General features: G+C 43.7%; 1 protein-coding gene across 2 annotated transcripts; it reads right to left on the reverse strand.

The window, feature by feature from the left end:
• Nucleotides 1-213: 213 nt before the first annotated feature.
• herpud2 (HERPUD family member 2) lies at nucleotides 214-16,605 on the reverse strand. 2 transcript variants are annotated; one of them, XM_034698575.1, is made up of 9 exons: nucleotides 16,498-16,605; nucleotides 13,037-13,416; nucleotides 8,376-8,453; nucleotides 7,516-7,620; nucleotides 5,306-5,487; nucleotides 3,638-3,763; nucleotides 3,193-3,531; nucleotides 2,984-3,095; nucleotides 214-1,157 (listed from the first exon to the last, which is right to left on the reverse strand). In XM_034698575.1, the coding sequence occupies exons 2-9, from the start codon at nucleotides 13,181-13,183 to the stop codon at nucleotides 972-974; spliced, it is 1,275 nt and encodes a 424-aa protein (XP_034554466.1). In that variant the 5' UTR covers nucleotides 13,184-13,416; nucleotides 16,498-16,605; the 3' UTR covers nucleotides 214-971. The 2 variants fall into 2 exon arrangements, with proteins under 2 accessions (XP_034554466.1, XP_034554465.1); XM_034698574.1 differs by having other exon boundaries at nucleotides 7,516-7,623.
• Nucleotides 16,606-17,097: the final 492 nt, after the last annotated feature.

Raw genomic sequence — 17,097 nt, forward strand, 5'->3', positions numbered from 1 at the left:
AGAAAGTCACAATTAAATAACAGGTCTAAATGTCAGTTTTCACAGTTGCTTATTTACAACAAAATGAGAATCCCTGTGTTCATGCGCTCTCAGAAAAACCTCCTTTATATCCTCAAAGGGAACAGGTTCTTTTCTACAGAGAGAATCTGTGTGTGAGCGTCGCCACCTGGAGGACAAAAGAGGAATTACAGAACAGGAACCACAGCAGACAAGTCAAACCGCAGCAAGATTTTATTCCAAAAAAAGCTTATATTCAGGAGTTAAAGATGCATATACTTACATGTGTAAATAGATAATGTTTAAATACACAAAGTGGGAAAACAATGTGCTTCAGTAGCTGCAATGTCAATATGCACGTCGTGTGCATACATGAAAATGTCTGTGGGGATGTGGTTTCTCATGGTTTGTTAAGGACACGTCTCCCTTTTCGTTTTCAGGAGATTTCCTCTCTTTTTTTTTTTCCCGTGGTCCACATCCGCCGGTAAAAAGTTTCAACAACTTTATTTTTCACTGCTTAAATTGGAAGACAGCTCCCTCCAGAGTCTCTTCACCACGTCTCAATGAATTCACAACAAATGAAGACAAAATTAAAAAAAACACTTCCACCGCTGATGCATTAAATCCGTTTACACACCACGTCTTTTACCTTCTACTATTATCTTCTTCTCCTGCAAAACTCTCACTGCTCACCTGCTCTTACCCTTCAGAGTACCGGTCTTACATATCAGTCCTTTTGTTGGCAGCATGTAGGAGGTTAGTAGCTGAGTGGTTTGGGGTTGAACCATCTTGGAAAAAAGGGTATTTGACCGTGTGTGTGTGTGTCTGAAGATGATTCTGGGGTTACATGGGGTTGTTTAAGACAGTTACGATGAAGGTGGGAGTATTGTGATACTTCTGTAGAGCGGTACCTGCTGGCAGGAGGACGAGGGGTAAGTAAGAGGGAGGGTAGGGGGAGGGGGGTTAGGACCGGCCTAGTTGGCTGCTTGGGGTCGTCCCTCGGGGATGAGCGAGGTGAAGAAGGTGCTGATGAAGGACCACGCGGTGGTAAGGAAGCTTGGTTCAGGTATAGCAGCAGCAGCAGCTTGGTCATCAGCTTGTCCCCCTCCTCCTTCCTCTCCACTGTCATCATCCTCCAGACCCTCATCCATCAGACGTTCCTGAGACACAGACGAGAGGAGACAGTCATGGTTAAAGAGACAGAGTACAGTAAATAAAGTAGATGTCATGTTTTGATCTATTTTTAAATCACAGACTTTATGAAACACAGATTTAGTCCCTGTGATGTCACACATTGATTCCTGAGGGTGTTTTGAAGCTGCTGATTCAACCTTATTTGATCAACCTAAACATGAGGTAACGAGGCGGAGCTAAAGAGGACCTTAGCAGCTATAATGCACCCACCCGTCAGGTCAGGTCAACTCAGCTGCCTTTAATTATCCAAACTTTTTATAACTTCTAGCATCTAAATTATCCTAACAGATGAAAAAATGCATCCTCAGTAGAGTGTGTATGAAAATAGAGATGAGCCAACCAAACGATTTTTGAACCAGGCTGTGAACATGTTTACCTCTGCTATGAAAAATGGGCTTAAGGAAATCCCTTGCTTCTGCAGCCAGCCTCTAGTGGACACTGGAGGAACTGCATTTTTTGCACCCCTGCATCTGCTCCATCTTTCAACACCGGACATTCCCCCTTTTTTTAACCCTCCTATTATCCTTGGGGTAAATTGTTCCCCATTCAATGTTTAACGTCTCTAAATGAATGACTAACATAATTTTTATTGGCTTCATATTTCATGACTTTTCCTAATTTAATGGGGACAACAGGGAAAACGTAAAATTAAAATGTTGATGTGTTCCAATTTCCTGAAATATTGTGCATGCTGTGTTTAGCTATCTATGCAGCACAGCATGCACTGCCTTTAACTATGGTACATTTTTACCCTATGAAGCCAACAAACAGTTTTTCAAAAATTAACATTTTATGGAAAAAAAGAATGTCCATCCATTATCTTGACCGCTTATCCCGTTAGGGGTCACGGGGGGCTGGAGCCTATCCCAGCTGGCTTCGGGCGGAAGGCAGGGTACACCCTGGACAGGTCGCCAACCTATCACAGGGCTAACACAGAGAGACAGACAACCATTCACACACACTCACACCTACGGGCAATTTGGAGTGATCAATCAACCTGAGCATGTTTTTGGATTGTGGGAGGAAGCGGGAGAACCCGGAGAGAACCCACACATGCACGGGGAGAACATGCAAACTCCACACAGAAAGGCAGCCGCCCGGCAGGGGATTTGAACCAGAAACCTTCTAGCTGTGAGGCAACAGCGCTACCCACTGCACCACCGTGCAGCCCTCACAAAAAGAATGTCATCATTATAGTTTATCTTATGAATATCATTGATGTGTTATTTGCCTCTTTGAGCGCTGTCTTCTGGGTAAAATAGCATGAAACAATTGGAAACCTCTCTGCATTTTGTACTGGTATATTAATCACACTGGTGTCAGGATGTAAGGATTTTTTAGGTGACAAAAAAGGTATTAAAAGTGCATCTTCTATGCAAAATTTAACAGTGACTTGAGCGGCAGAGTAGTAGAAGCTACAACAAGAGGCTACATCAAAGTGACTAATGCAGGATATAAACATAATTCCCATGGCGGTCACTGAGTCACCACGTAGACACGTTTATCCAGTGGTTAGTGTGTTTAACCTTCGAGGGCTTGTTTAAAGAACATGAACCTGATTTCACTTCTGTCTGACCTTTAAGAGAAAACTTGATCGACAAGTCAGAGGAGTTCGGAGCCAAATTCAATCACCACAATTACCTAACTAATTGTTTTGGCCTTTAGGTGCTGCTGCTGTGGATTTGTCCTTGGCAAGCTGCTCAGACTCACGCACTGCTAAAAGGAAGGATTGAACTGATACTGTAGGAACACATGAGCTGATGTGGACAGAGTGCTGCGAGGACCAACAGACCATTTCCTGCATGTCCTGGTGTCTCTCTGCTTCCTCCTGAGGGGCTTCGGCTCGGTCTCCTCCTCGGAGGTTCTGCTGCTCCAACCTAAAGGGGAACCAACCAGCCTGATGCCTGAGGAGAGAAACACACTCTAAGATCTGGATTCAAACTGGTGTGTTTATGAAGTCCAGCCCTAACCCAAAGTATCTGTAAAGGATTGTCCACTCACAGGTAGACGAGCAGCATGGCGCCGACCACCATGACAAAGCGACTAAAGGACGAGTAGAAGTAAACGATGCTGAGCAGCACGCCGGCCCGAGAGACCGTGTACAACCAATCCAGCCAATCACGGTTCAGCTCGTCATCGTTCAACACCGCCCCGCCCTGCGCGTTCATCTGGATGTTGGGGTTGGCCGGCTGGTTTTCTGGTAGAGGGTTGGGGTCCGGGTTCGGTCCTAGAGGGGGCTGCACCGCTTCGTTGGGCTGGGCGGGTTGAAGGGGTGAGGACGGGGCGGGAGAGGGAGGAGGGGAGGTGGTGGGAGGCTGAGAAGCAGCTACTGCTGCTTGACTGATGAGAGGAGGGGAAGAGAGACGACAGGATTCATGTGTTTAGACACCGAAACAAAAGAAGAGAGGAAGAAATGAAAGAACAGAAACATGTATCAGTGACTTACTATTGCATGTAGTAGTGGCGCGCGTACATCTGCTGCCACCACAGCATCTGCATGGGCATGTACATGGGGTGGGGGGGCATGTTGGCAGGGAGACCACCTTGTAGAGGGACCTGGGCTCCTTCGGGCCTGTGGAGAAATGTCAGGTTAGTTCAGACGTGTGTTAACACTGAGAACAATAAAAAAAAGTCTGTCTGGGTGATTGTAAAGAAAACTAACTTCTTCAACAGTTCTGAATTCAGTTGACTGTCTAACACAACACTACCACTGTTAGAGACATATTTGTATTAGTGTTGTCTGTGGAATGTTTGATATTGTTGTGGCACTTCCTTGTTTACACATTAGGTGGCGGGTGTTCTCAAGTAGGGTGTAGAAGGTACAAAGTGAAAAAGTCCCAATTAGTTGTAGGTGAGCTGCCTACAGGGTAAGCTAACAGTTTTTACCTGTTACTTTTTCTGCAAGTTATGTTGGATGCAAGTGCAGATTGATCGGCAGAGCTTTATTGTGTAGCGATGTAAATAAACCCGTTTGATGTCAGTGCACAGAGTGTGGACCAGAGCGTCATTCATTCATCCTGCTAAAGAGGATACGTGTCAACTCAGAGTCCAGGAAAAGCAGCCCTTCAGTGGCTTATTGGTTTTGTTTCAACTGGCGAAAGAAAGCCACTACAACCACCCAACAGGCTCCAAAATCACACCTGAGGATCCAACAAATCTCTCACAGGCTCAAAATCTGATTAAAGAAAGCTTCTTAAAACGTTAGATTTATTACAAGACTGTTGAATTGGATCACGTTCAATCATTAACTCATAATTATGATACAGTTTTCTCAGTATTTAAATGTGTCTTCTGAAAACCCTGCTGTAAAAATTATGCATATGGGATGATGAAGCAGATTAGGACCCTAACAGGGTGCAGGACCTCTAAGCGTGGAGGTCTTTTCTCACTCTGAAGGTGTTCCTCTGCTGTGAAAACCTGATCATACATCAAACATTATTCCCTACATACACATGAAATCTGCAGCTACACCAAGTATTGATTTGTTACCGATTATATGATTTAGAAATGATCATATTTCTTTCAGTAAAATGAATCCATCAGACTCACAGTTGGAGCTGTGTCCGTATCAGAGTTAGCTCTGTTATGTTCTCAAAACAAGATAACTTGCTGACCCTGAAGTGGACATTTTATCTGATAAAGGAGCACAACAACATCTGATTGAGTTCATCTGCCTCGTCATTGTCAGTCTGTTGACACATTCTTTCTGATTAATCAGTCTTCAATTTTGTAGATTTCTCTGTCATGGCCTCCAGTTTTTTTGTGAGTATTGAGTCTTTCTTTCTCTCTCTATGCTTGTTTCTTTTTATCCCACCATAAGAAAGAGATGTCACATGTATTTATTTCATTCAAAGCATTGGAAAGATCACAGCTAGTCTGACAGAGTGTGTGATTAGAGACACATCCCTTGCAACAGTCTGTTCGTCATGGCATCAGTCTGCTATAGAGGAATAGCAGACCTTGGACTGCAGAAATTAACCAATCAGAATAAGGTATACATGTTTTCCTCCTCTCTGGATATAGAGCCCTGGTTGAGTAGTCCACAGTTGTACTGCCTGTTATAATGAAAACAAAGACCTTCAAGGAGAAACACTGTGGCGTCTGGAACTCTTACCACTGAGGGACAGCAGAGGGGCCGTGGGGGTTGTACTGAGGGAAGCCACCACGATACCTCAGACCATCATAACTTCCTGGGACAGAAGAGGAGGAGGAGGCGGAAGAGGAGGAGGAAGAGGCCGACTGACTGTCTTGATTTGGTGTGCTGGCAGGCGAGGAGGAGCCAGCGCCGTCTGACCTCTGAGTGAAGATGTGTGGAAAAAAGAAAATCAGGGGATGAGCATCGTGTGATAAATAATAGAAAGACAACAAAATGTTACATAACAGTTTGTTTGGATTGTACCCAAAGTGAGTTTTGGCTGCAGTGTGACTGCATACAAACGAAATAGGAACCTGGGACTTGTTGTTGGCTCTGCAGCTTTTTCACTAAACAGCTCTGAGAACTCCCTCAGAGGAACAGCCCCCCCAAAAAGCAGGCCTTTCTTTCTGTTTGTATCTTAATCAACAGTGAGATAAAACAACAGGACAAGGCTGCAGTCAGAGTGTTTGCCCTGTGTCCTGGACTTCATAACTATGATGTAGTTCAAGCTTCTTTTTGGGTCCATTCGTTTGAGGTGTTTACCAAAGTACCATGGGAGTGTTACAGTGCATTTCTCATATATCGATCATAGCAGTGCAGTGGTTAGCCCAGTTGCCTCGCAGCAAGAAAGGTCCTGGTTCAATCCCTCTCTTTGAGGAGTTTGCATGATTGTTATGATATGTTAGCCCTGTGATAGACTGGCAACCATATAGACTTCCACCAGATCCATGTCCTGTCCGTGTCCGGTCCATCTCCGATCCGCTGCGGTCTGGCTCCGTGCTCTCTCGTCCATCAACACCCACCTGTTGCGTTTTCAGAACGCAGCACTGAGAAGGACTGCCGGACAGCCGGGGACAAGTGACCGAGGTTTCTCCCTGTAATCACTGCATTAATAAATATCCTCCTCCTCCTCTCCTCATCCATGTTGTCTTTCTGGTCCTCTGAAAACCTCTGACCTGTTGACTCCAGGCCTGGCTCCGCTCATCATGACGGTTTGTTGTTGTAGTTAAGTGAAATACGATCTGGTGATAACACAGAGTGTTTTATTCTGAAAATTAACTGGACATTTGTTTTGGTGCCTGACTTCCTGTCCCGCTCCATCACCTCTTTAGAGATTGATGCGTCGTGCTCCGGCATCCAGCAAAAATAGAAGTCTTGCATCTCTGATCCGTTGCGTTCCGACCTGTTGGGTCAGAGAAGCAGCTGGAACGCAACGGAGCGGATCCAGTGGAAGTTAACACATTGACTAGAATAGAAACCTATCAGATCGGAGATGGACCGGACACAGATCTGATGGAATTTGGCCGTAAAACAGCTGAAGAGAGACATAAAATGAGGGGAGTAGAGAGCAGGGGGAACACCTGAATACAGTTGAGGCCGGGAGTCAATCCAGCGACCACTGCAAGGAGGATATAGCCTCTGAATATGGAGCGCACCTTTAAACCAGTAGGCCAACGTTGCCCCATCTCTTTCTCATACATGCATTGAGACAAGAGGAAACTGAGAGTTGTCTGAGTTATGTATCTGTTGAGAATCTGAAAAGGCAAAGCCGTGCACAGACGCACTCAAACACATCCTCTCTTCTAGAAGAGATGTGTTAAATTATTATAAAAAAGAGACAGAAATAGCTTTAGCACAAAAAAAGATGCCAAGTCACAGAAAGCAGAGAAAGTGAACTATATAAAAACTAAGAAACTATATTTAGTTGTATCAAAAGCCAGAATCTAGGCCGATTAAAAACCTTAAAAGATGTGATCCACTGATATCTGTACTGCTGGAGCGTGCTGTTTTTAATGCATGACAGATAACATAATAATAAAATAAATAAAGTGTACAGCAGTAAATCTATTGGGAAATAAAGAGCTGTAGATTCAGAGGAGGAAATGTGCAGTATGTTGGGCTTCCAGCTAAAAAATAATGGCAACATGAACAACAACACCTCACAATATCAGACTGAACAGAATGTAAGTGTTGGATTAAGCTGAGTGCATCAGCTGCTAAAACACCCCACTGAGCTCTAAACCACTAAAGTGGGAGTCAACACGGTTCACAAGCTCTCCTGAATGTTTGACGAAGCATATTTCTGTCACTTTTTTTGCGTCATGTTTCCTGGAACGAGCCTGAACAAAGCTGTCATTCATAAAGTGTTCGCGCCGTACAGGAGGAGGTCACGAGAGCGGTGTACTCACGCTGGAGTCAGAGGCAGAGGAGCCGGCCATGGAGGGGCTCCGAGGCATGGGCGAGGCAGGAGGGCTGTGAGAGGCACAAACTAGATGCATCATGTGGTATTCATCCTGCTGCAGGTCCACCAGGGGCAGGGCAGGGCAGGGCAGGTGGAGGCGAGGATGTGAGAGGAAGAGGAGGAGGAAAGAGATGAGAAAGAGGAGGTGAGAGAGAGGGAGAGAGGGAGAGAGGGAGAGAGAGAGAGAGAGAGAGAGAGAGAGAGAGAGAGAGAGAGAGAGAGAGAGAGAGAGAGAGAGAGAGAAAGGATTAGTGTGGAAACGACCAGAAGACAAACACAAAGCTCACCCTTTGTTGGTAAATCACATCACATCAGCTTTTGTTTGGCCTGCAGTCTGTTTAGAGTTCCCCAAAAGCAAACACACACACACTAAAACAAACTCACACACACACAATATCTGTGCGCTCAAACACACAACTTCTGAACTACTGAGTAAAGATAATGTTTACCTGACAAATGCACAAACACACACACACACACACAAACAATACACCTGAGGTAGCAAAATATTCCTTCTGAGGTGAAATAGTTAAATGAAAGTGTTAATTTGCAGCTTTTCATCAACGTTTGACTCTTTATTGAAACCTGCTTTTCAAATATGCACGTTTCTTTCTTTGTAAAACACATCCAGACACTTGCTCTCTCTTTGATTTGAAATGTTAGTCTGACAAAACAAACATTTTGAAGTTTTGAGCTCAGATTGAGCAAAACATTACAGTGACTTTTTCACTTTTTTCTAACAGTCAAGGCATCAGTGCATTTACCTGCAAACACTCACAGACTAAACAGCACTACAGCAGATCTTACCTTCCTGAGCACATCGCTGAGCTGCAGGTGATCCTGAAGGAGCCTCCCTGAGTACACCAGCCGCTGGTCTTTGGACAGCTACAACACAAACAGGATGCAGACGGAGTTAAAGTCTGTCTTCATTAAAGCACACTCACAGGTCCTGCAAGAGCGTTTAGGCAATAGAGGCCGCCTGACCGAGAGAGTCTTGTGGTTCTTTGTCTGACACAAAGTGAAACTTAAAGGTGACATATCATGCAAAATGGACTTTTTAATGGTTCTCTACCTGAAATATGTGTCCCTGTCTACAAACCCCCCGAGAATGAAAAAAATCCATTCTGCCCCTGTTCTGATTTCTCCACCTTTCTGTAAATGTGTGTGAAACGAGCCGTTTCAGACTTCCGTGTTTTTGTTACGTAACAACAATATCCGGTCTGTCACAGAGTCAGAGCTCGGAGCTTGTTCAGCTCATAGACTGTATAAAATACAACTCAACCCCTCCTCCGTTTTTCATTACCTGCACAAATGTGTGCTAACAAGGAGCTTAGGAGGGAGGCATGCTAGTTGTAGGCTGTCTTAATAAACACAAAGGTCAGTTTTACTCCCCACGTCTGCAGATTTGAAGATCTAGTGGATGATTTTTATTTATCATGGATAAGTGCTAGCGCTAGTTAGCATAGCTACATGTTCATAGCTGTAGCTGTGTACCAAGACACACGTCTACATACTGACAAATAAAACAACAAGAAACACTAAATCTGTGACCAATCCTTCAGAAAGGTCCTGCTGCAGGCGCCTCTCCGTCAGGATCAGATTCTGGATCAGTTTCAGAGGGTTGAAGTAACGTGATCTGTGAGCAGCCGTGTTTATTCAGCCAACATGTAAACATTAGATCAACGTGCCGGAGAGCTGAGGCACATCCACTTCCTGAGGGGGCGTGGTCAGAGAGAAAACAGACTGTTCTGAAGAGGACTGAAGAAGAGGGTTTTTCAGGCAGACCAAAATCTGATTTCAGTGTTTTTTTGAGCATAAACTTTAAAGACATGTTTTGGGGACCTCTTAGACCAATATATGTTGATGAAAAAAGCATAATATGTCACCTTTAATGTGAAAGTGATACTGCAAAGACTCAGACCTGAAAGTTTTAAATCAAACACGAACATCGACAAATGTTTGAAGTATTTTGAATATCAAGAATGAACTTTAATCAAACTTTGAAGACCGTTTAAAGGAAAAGAACTTACAGGGAATCTACAGTTTCATGCAAATCAGACACCCCTGCTGTGATTTCTCAACAATGGTCTCAAATGTCCAGATAAACTTTGTGGTTATTTTCAAAATAAACTCTCAAACCTGTCTGTCTCATGACAAAGCCACAGTTATCCTGAATGTTGAAGCAGAGCAGAAATAAAAGAACATTTTCTGTCATGCTCCAGAGTTTCTGTTCCTGTTTCATCCTCACAGCAGATCACATAAATAAGACAGGATATCTAGGTTGTATGTACGGGTTACGACACAAGATGTCAAATCCTCAGTGTGTGTGAAGTGATCAGATATTTCTGGATTAAATTAGATTGCCGGGTCAGATTAGATTTCAGAGTTCACTAAAAGCATACCTGATGTATTAAATCATAGTCTGTGCGTCACTCGGCTTTCACTTCCTCTTATAAAGCTTTTCATCTCCTTTAATGGATACTCCACCGCGACGGGAAACTTGACATTTGAAGTAAGAACGACACTACAGACCAAAATCTTGCCACAGGACACGTTTCAACTTGCAGCAGTTTGGAAAGCAGCGGTCTGAAACCTGTCATTTCACACAACTACACAAGAGCCTTCAGCTCCAGCATGAAGCTGTTTGTCTGTTTGAACGAGCTACCTACACATTACACGGAGCAGAGGGGCCAGGGACACACGATGGAACATGCAGTTGTGCTGGCTTCACACAAAGGAACTGTCTTCCTGCAGGGATACGAGATGTGAGCGTGGTTATTTGTGCTTTAGAACTTAAAAGATCAGAAAATAAAGTTTAATTTCACTCTTTTCTATTTTCCAGAAACATGGCGTCTCATTTCATTGTTATGCTGATGATGTGCAAATTTATATGCCGTTCAGCTTAAAGAGGAATGGATCCCTGCAGTCCTTGTTCAACTGTTTGAAAGATGTAAAGTTATGGCTGAGCCTACATTTTCTGCACCTTAATGAGGAAAAGACTGAGGTCATTGTATTTGGACAGCCCCAACAGTTCGATGGGAGCACTCTCGGCCCTCTCGCAGCAAATATTCACTCCTCTGTAAAGATCCTTGGTGTTTATTTTGACAGTGCCTTCAAATTTGGAAAACAAATCTCTTCTGTGGTTCAGTCCAGCTTCTTCCAGCTGAGAATCATAGCGAAGGTGAAGGCCAATCTCCCTCCTAAGGATCTAGAGAGAGTTGTACATGCCTTTATTACGGCTAGGCTTGATTATTGTAATTCTTTGTATGTGGGCTTAGACATGTCATCTATTCAGCGCCTGCAGCTTGTACAAAATGCGGCTGCTCGCCTCCTGGCTGGCAGGAAAAAGAGGGAGCACATCACACCTGTGCTGCGTGCTCTCCACTGGCTCCCAGTCCGTCACAGGATTGATTTTAAAGTTGCACTTTTAACGTACAAGGCCCTAAATGGATTGGCACCATCCTACTTGGCTGATCTTCTCTATGTTCACAACCCAACCCGAGCACTGAGGTCAACAAACCAGCTGCTCCTGGATGTGCCTAAAAGTTGCCTTAAAACCCGGGGGGGGGACTGAGCCTTTGCAGCAGCGGCCCCCAAGCTCTGGAATGGCTTGCCACTCCAATTAAGATCGGCCCCCACTGTTGAATGTTTTAAATCTTTGTTGAAGACACATCTCTTCTCTTTGGCCTTCTCATCGTGAAGAGGACAGTAATATCCTGTTATGTTGTTGTTTATTGTTGTCTTCATGTACCTTTTACTTTTTACCTTGTAAAGCACTTTGGTTAACACTGGTTGTTTTTAAATGTGCTATATAAATAAACTTCACTTGACTTGACTTTTTTTCAGTTACTTACTTGTGTGACCATTGTTTCTTTTGTTCACTCACTTCTTAATCTGAGGAGGAGGGGACAATGTTGATTGGCAAGATATCAAAAACCTCAGGTGAGATGGGCCAGTTGAAACCGCTGAATTTCTCTGCTGCTCTCCATAACGGTTTCATCTTACTTGGGCTCAAGAATAACACAAAAAATATGGTTATCTCCTTATTCTCACTACAAGAACAAACAGACAGTTTAACGCCTTGTCTATGATCTGATCGTACAGCAGAGAGAGACGCCTGTTTTCTGCATAGACTGTATAAATAATGAACGTAGTATCAGTGACGTCACCCATGTGTTCCTGAACGCTGTTTTGACGCCAATCGTTGGCGGGAGCCATAATGGAAATGTGGAACTCAACCACACTTAGTGTGAGGTAAAGAGACGGGGTTTGAATGTGTTTATTTCTGCTGGAAAGATCGTCTTCTTTGAATTGGGGTCTACTGTATGTGGTTTCCTGTGTTCCTGCAGCCAGATCAGAAGAATTGCAGTTTATAACACTTCAGCATGGGCTTCATATTTGGCGATCGGAGGTTGCAGCTTGGTTTTCTCCCAGATTCTAACTGGCATGTTGTCTGTTGTTGCGAAGTAGTCGAATACAGAGAACGAGTATGACTGGGGTGAGTTTTGTTACAGCGCAGCATTGTGAAGAGTTTTTATGACTGTTTCTTGTAGTTAAAATCAGAAATGCATCCACACTAACAGGGCCTGAACCCAGGAACACCTCAAGGTACAGAACGACTCTAATTTTTAGACAATGCCCTTTTTAGAAAAGGACTTTTTGAAAATCAAATCTTCATCCATCCAACACACCTGCATGTGTTGGTTTACTCCTCCTACTTGAGCATCTCGTCTCATCCTCTTTCATTCATTCCCCTGGCACAGCAGCGATGAGTGACAGTCGGCCTCAGCCATGAAGGGTATACTCGCTTTGCTGTTAGAACAAATACTGACATTTAGAGGCTGTTTATATCTTGCATCAACATGTGGATTTTGGTGTTTTGATCACAACGGGACCGCGCTGAGTATGAGTGTTCGCACTTTGTATCAACAATGTGATGACTAAACCCAGACGATAAGGCGATCCCAAGTTTGTCAGATGTATTCCTAGGGACAAAAATGTCTGACATATGATTCTTAAAGTGGATGAAAACAGTCTGCAGAACCTTGTGCTCACATTTTCTACATGTCACTGTAAACTGGAGCAAGTAATTTGTTTATGTCTGCACCACAAACTGGTACAAAATCTTTCAAATCAAGATGTAGAAAACCTCATGAAGCTACAGAGTTCTCCAAGACTCCAATCAATCAATCCTTAAAAACCACGGCGTCCCTTTGTTCCAGAATAACCACGGAGGAGTTGATGTTTCAGATAATCTGTGAACAGGAAGTGGGTGCAAAAAACTAACACAATGCACCTTTTAAAAACCTCAACACTGTTCAGAACATTGCATGAGTCACATGATTGTTCAAACATACTAAGCTTACACGAAGGGAAGAAAGGGACAGAAGATTATGTTGCAAGACCGGTTTGAAAAGGTCACACCAGCATGTGCAAAAAAGAAAACCATCAATGTGGGAGCTACTCACCGGTTTGCTGGGGTACACCTTAGAGATGTGGCTCTTCAGCCTCTCCACCGTCCAGTTCAGGAAGCAGTTGATGGTCTGGTCTTCATACTTCTGGTTGGGGGCCTTAATGATCAAGGTAACAGGACTATCAAGGACCCCAGAGTCCATGGCTCATATTACTAGGAGGGTGGTCTCTGGAGAATCTAGAGCTCAGCTGAGCTTAGTGTTGCAACTCAGGAATCACCTGAGGACAAAGTTCCCTCAAACCCTCTCCATTCTGCACTCAGAGACACACCTCAATCCGTCCCTGCTCTGGTAGGGGGCATGTGGTTCCCCCCCTCTACGACATGTGCCTCATCTGTGAGGGTAAGTGGATGATTCCCACGATCTCAGCAGGACTTCTGTGGAAAAAAGGGGATGAATGTGAGTCTCTCTGCCTGGAAAGAATATTTTCAGCAATCACATTTTCATTGATCGAGCACAGGGGTTCCTAAAGTATGGGTTTGGACCTCCTGGGGGAGGGGGTTGAAGCAACATTTAACCACTTCGAGGGACAGTGGGGGTCACAAGTCTTTGGCACGTATATTTTGGGGGTGAAAAGTTTAGGAACCCCTGATCTAGTACATTTTCAAGAAGAAGAAGAAACGTTCTTTATTAATCCCCAGGGGGGAAATTCAATTTTTTCACTATATATTTTTCGGTCATGCTACACGCACAGTTTTTGGCACCTCAGCAGTGCCCAGGCAAGTGAACAAGCACCTCTCCAGCCACCAGTCCACTTGCCAAACTTTGTCCATACTGGGACTCGAGCCGGCGACCCTTCTGTTCCCAAGCCAAGTCCCTATGGACTGAGCTACTGCCGCCCCCAAAATAAGGGATGCACCAAAAATTCGTCCACTGAACAATTTCAGCCAAAAATGGCCAAAAAGTGCCTTTTCGGTTTCGTCCGAAAGACTTTTATCACCGAAACAACAAGGCCGAAACAGAATGTTGTGATGACGCGAGCAAAAGCCGCGGCTAGTACGCGCTTGCCTGGATAAGGGCCAACATGTCGGCAGACGTTCTTCCTTTAATTGCAGCACTAAAGCGTCTTCTAAGCAAAGAGGTTGAGACGGACCACGGAGTGAAAACAATGAAAAGTCCACTTAGAGTCTGTCAGCACACGTTCCACTGAGATCTATTTGGATCCTCTGCACTTCATAGCGACTGTACTTCATCCACATTATAAAGATCATTACTCGGATGTGGGAATAAAGCAGCGCTCATGAGAAATGATCCAGGCCGCAATGGATGTGGAGAACCCGCTTGGAGACGGAGAACCGCACAGCGCAGGAGAAGGAGAACAGAGCGCAGAAAAAAGGACTGGTCTCTCTGAACCAGATGAGGGGCACGCACCCTCGTTGTCTGATGTGTTCCATGAGATCCTTGATTTCAGTGAGGTTAGCACACAGTGAGAGCCAGGAATGCAATGGTAGGGGATACCGGGGACAGTTGTAAAATGTTGACATATCTGTCTATAACTTTGAGCTCTTTTAACCCAGTGTGTTCAAACTGCTATACAAACTAGCTGCAACTAAACTGAGCATGTGCAGAGTGGATCAGGTGATTCCTAATAGGGATGCACCGATCCGATCCTGGTATTGGATATCGGCTAGATCGGACTCAAAAAGCTAGATTGGATATCGGTGACAAAGGGCCGATATATAGTGCCGATCCATATGGCAGATCTCTTCATCTCAGTTCTATGCTTTTTCTTTTGTTCAGGATCCTTGAAATTAAGGGATTCCAGCCTCTGGTTTAGCACTTGGAACCCAGGTACAGTTCACCATCAAGTCAGAAAAGCCTAAAGTTGCCAAAACATGATTCTATCCTCACATTAAGGAATAGAGATTGTTAAATCAATACCAGGATTGGATCGGTTAGTATCGGTATCGGCAGATACCAAAGCCCAGGTATCGATATCGGTATGGGGACCTAAAAAGTAGGATCAGTGCATCCCTAGTTGTAACATTTTTGACATTTTTGTCTATAACTTTGAGCTCTTTTAACCCAGTGTGTTCAAACCATAGACTGTAAAAAATATGGACGTAGTATCCGTGACGTCACCCATCTGTTCCTGAGAGCTGTTTTGAAGCAAATCGACGGCAGCAGCCATATTGGTAATGCGGAACTCAACTAGGCAGAGTGTGACGTAGTGTGAGTCTCTTAGCCAATGGCTGTGTGTTCCCGACCGGGATTCACGTCACTCATGTCCTTATTTGGGCAAAACTCATAATCTTAATATCTTCTTAACCGTCACGTTAGAAAAAAATTCACCCCCCGTACAGTGTATGCCATTAGAGAGATTAGCGTTGTAGGGCCAAGCCGTTTTTTGAACCAGGCTGTAAACATGTTTATTAATGCTGCAAAGATCGTCTTTTTCCCATTCATATCTATGTTGTTTCCGGTGTTTCTGCAGCCAGCCTCAAGCGGATTTTCGATGTATTGCAGTTTATATCACTTCCGCATTGGCTTCATCGTTTGAGACCGGAGTTTGCTGCTTGGTTCAAACTGATATACAAACTAGCTGTGACTAAACTGAGCATGTGCAGAGTGAATCAGGTGATTCCTAGCTTGTTCCTGATTGGAGCAAGTGCAAGTGTTACATCTGACCCGTGTTACAACTGACCGCTGACCCCGGTCTCCCTACTAATAATTGGCATAATAATTTATTTTGGTGTTTTGGTTTTCAGCCTTGAATTTTCATTTTGGTGCATCCCTAATTTTTATTATTCAAGATTTGTCAGGTTTCTGAGCATGAAAGAAATGTACAAAAAATATATCTTTTTTAATTTGTATTAAAGTTAAGTTATGTATAATGTGTTTACCCCAGAGGGACAGAATCACACATTATTCAGAGTATTTTTAAGTATCTGATGAAAGTGACACCCATTAATATGTGAGCGTATAAAGTGTTTTAATAGTTGGGTCTCTTTTATAATTCACAGCCTGCACATATTCTAAGTTATCCACCTCACACTGCAGTCTGTGCACTTAGTGTATAAGGCATGCACAAACATGTAGGCGCCCAAACAGAGAGTGCATGTGAGGTGTGGAGGTCACGGGTATCAGGTCCCTCTTCCTGACACCTGCCACGTTGCGTCATATTTACAATCAACTGTCAAAACAACTCCTAAACTATCCTGAAGTCATCCACAGACAAGCTAAACACACAGACTTGTTTTTCTACTGCAGTACAGTAAAAAAAAAAAAACCATAGTTCCCCATGTTCACGAGCTCAGGTCTCTGTGTAAGCAGCTCAGTCCGGGCAGCTCTCAGATCCTGTCATGAAGCTAACAAACACGGTTAGCTTCAGAGCTAATGTTAGCTAGCCTAGCTTTGATCCGTTATAAAGGCGGTTCGGCTGATAGATCTTTAAACCTGTGATAACACATGTAACAGTTCCCCTAAGTGAAGCCAGGCCGGGTTAGCTCTCTTTCTACCTGGTTCCTCCTGTAGGGTCGTCGTCTCCTCGTCCCAGCTCGCCTCTCTTGTTGTTGTAATGTCGGGTGTGAGACCGGAAGTACGTCACCATCCTCTAAACAGCTGATCAGAGAAAGAAGGTCCACTAAAGGGGCGGAGCCAGAGCCAGAGCTTTTTTAGACCTGGGTGACCCCTGAGAGGTGGCCTGAAGATTAATATTATTCATGAAAAATAATACTGATAATAATAATAATAATATTTATTTACGGATTAAATTGACTTTAAAGGATCCTACAGGTGTTATAGGAGTGTATTTAATAGCAATAGCAATTTTATTTATAAAGCACATTTTATTACATGTAAGTTCAATGTGCTTTACATGGAGAATTAAAAACATAAAAACATTTTCCCTAAAAATAAATAGAATCCAATCCAATCCAATCCATTTTTATTTATATAGCACATTTTAAAAACAACAAGGTTCCCAAAGTGCTGCACAACAAATACAAACAGTAGAAATAAATAATAGTAAAATTTAAAATACAGCACATTAAAAGACAAACAGAGACCAACATAAACTCTCATGCTGTATTAAAAGCCAGGGAGTAAAAGTGAGTTTT

This window comes from Notolabrus celidotus, chromosome 12, assembly GCF_009762535.1.
Source record: "Notolabrus celidotus isolate fNotCel1 chromosome 12, fNotCel1.pri, whole genome shotgun sequence".
Taxonomy (NCBI): domain Eukaryota; kingdom Metazoa; phylum Chordata; class Actinopteri; order Labriformes; family Labridae; genus Notolabrus; species Notolabrus celidotus.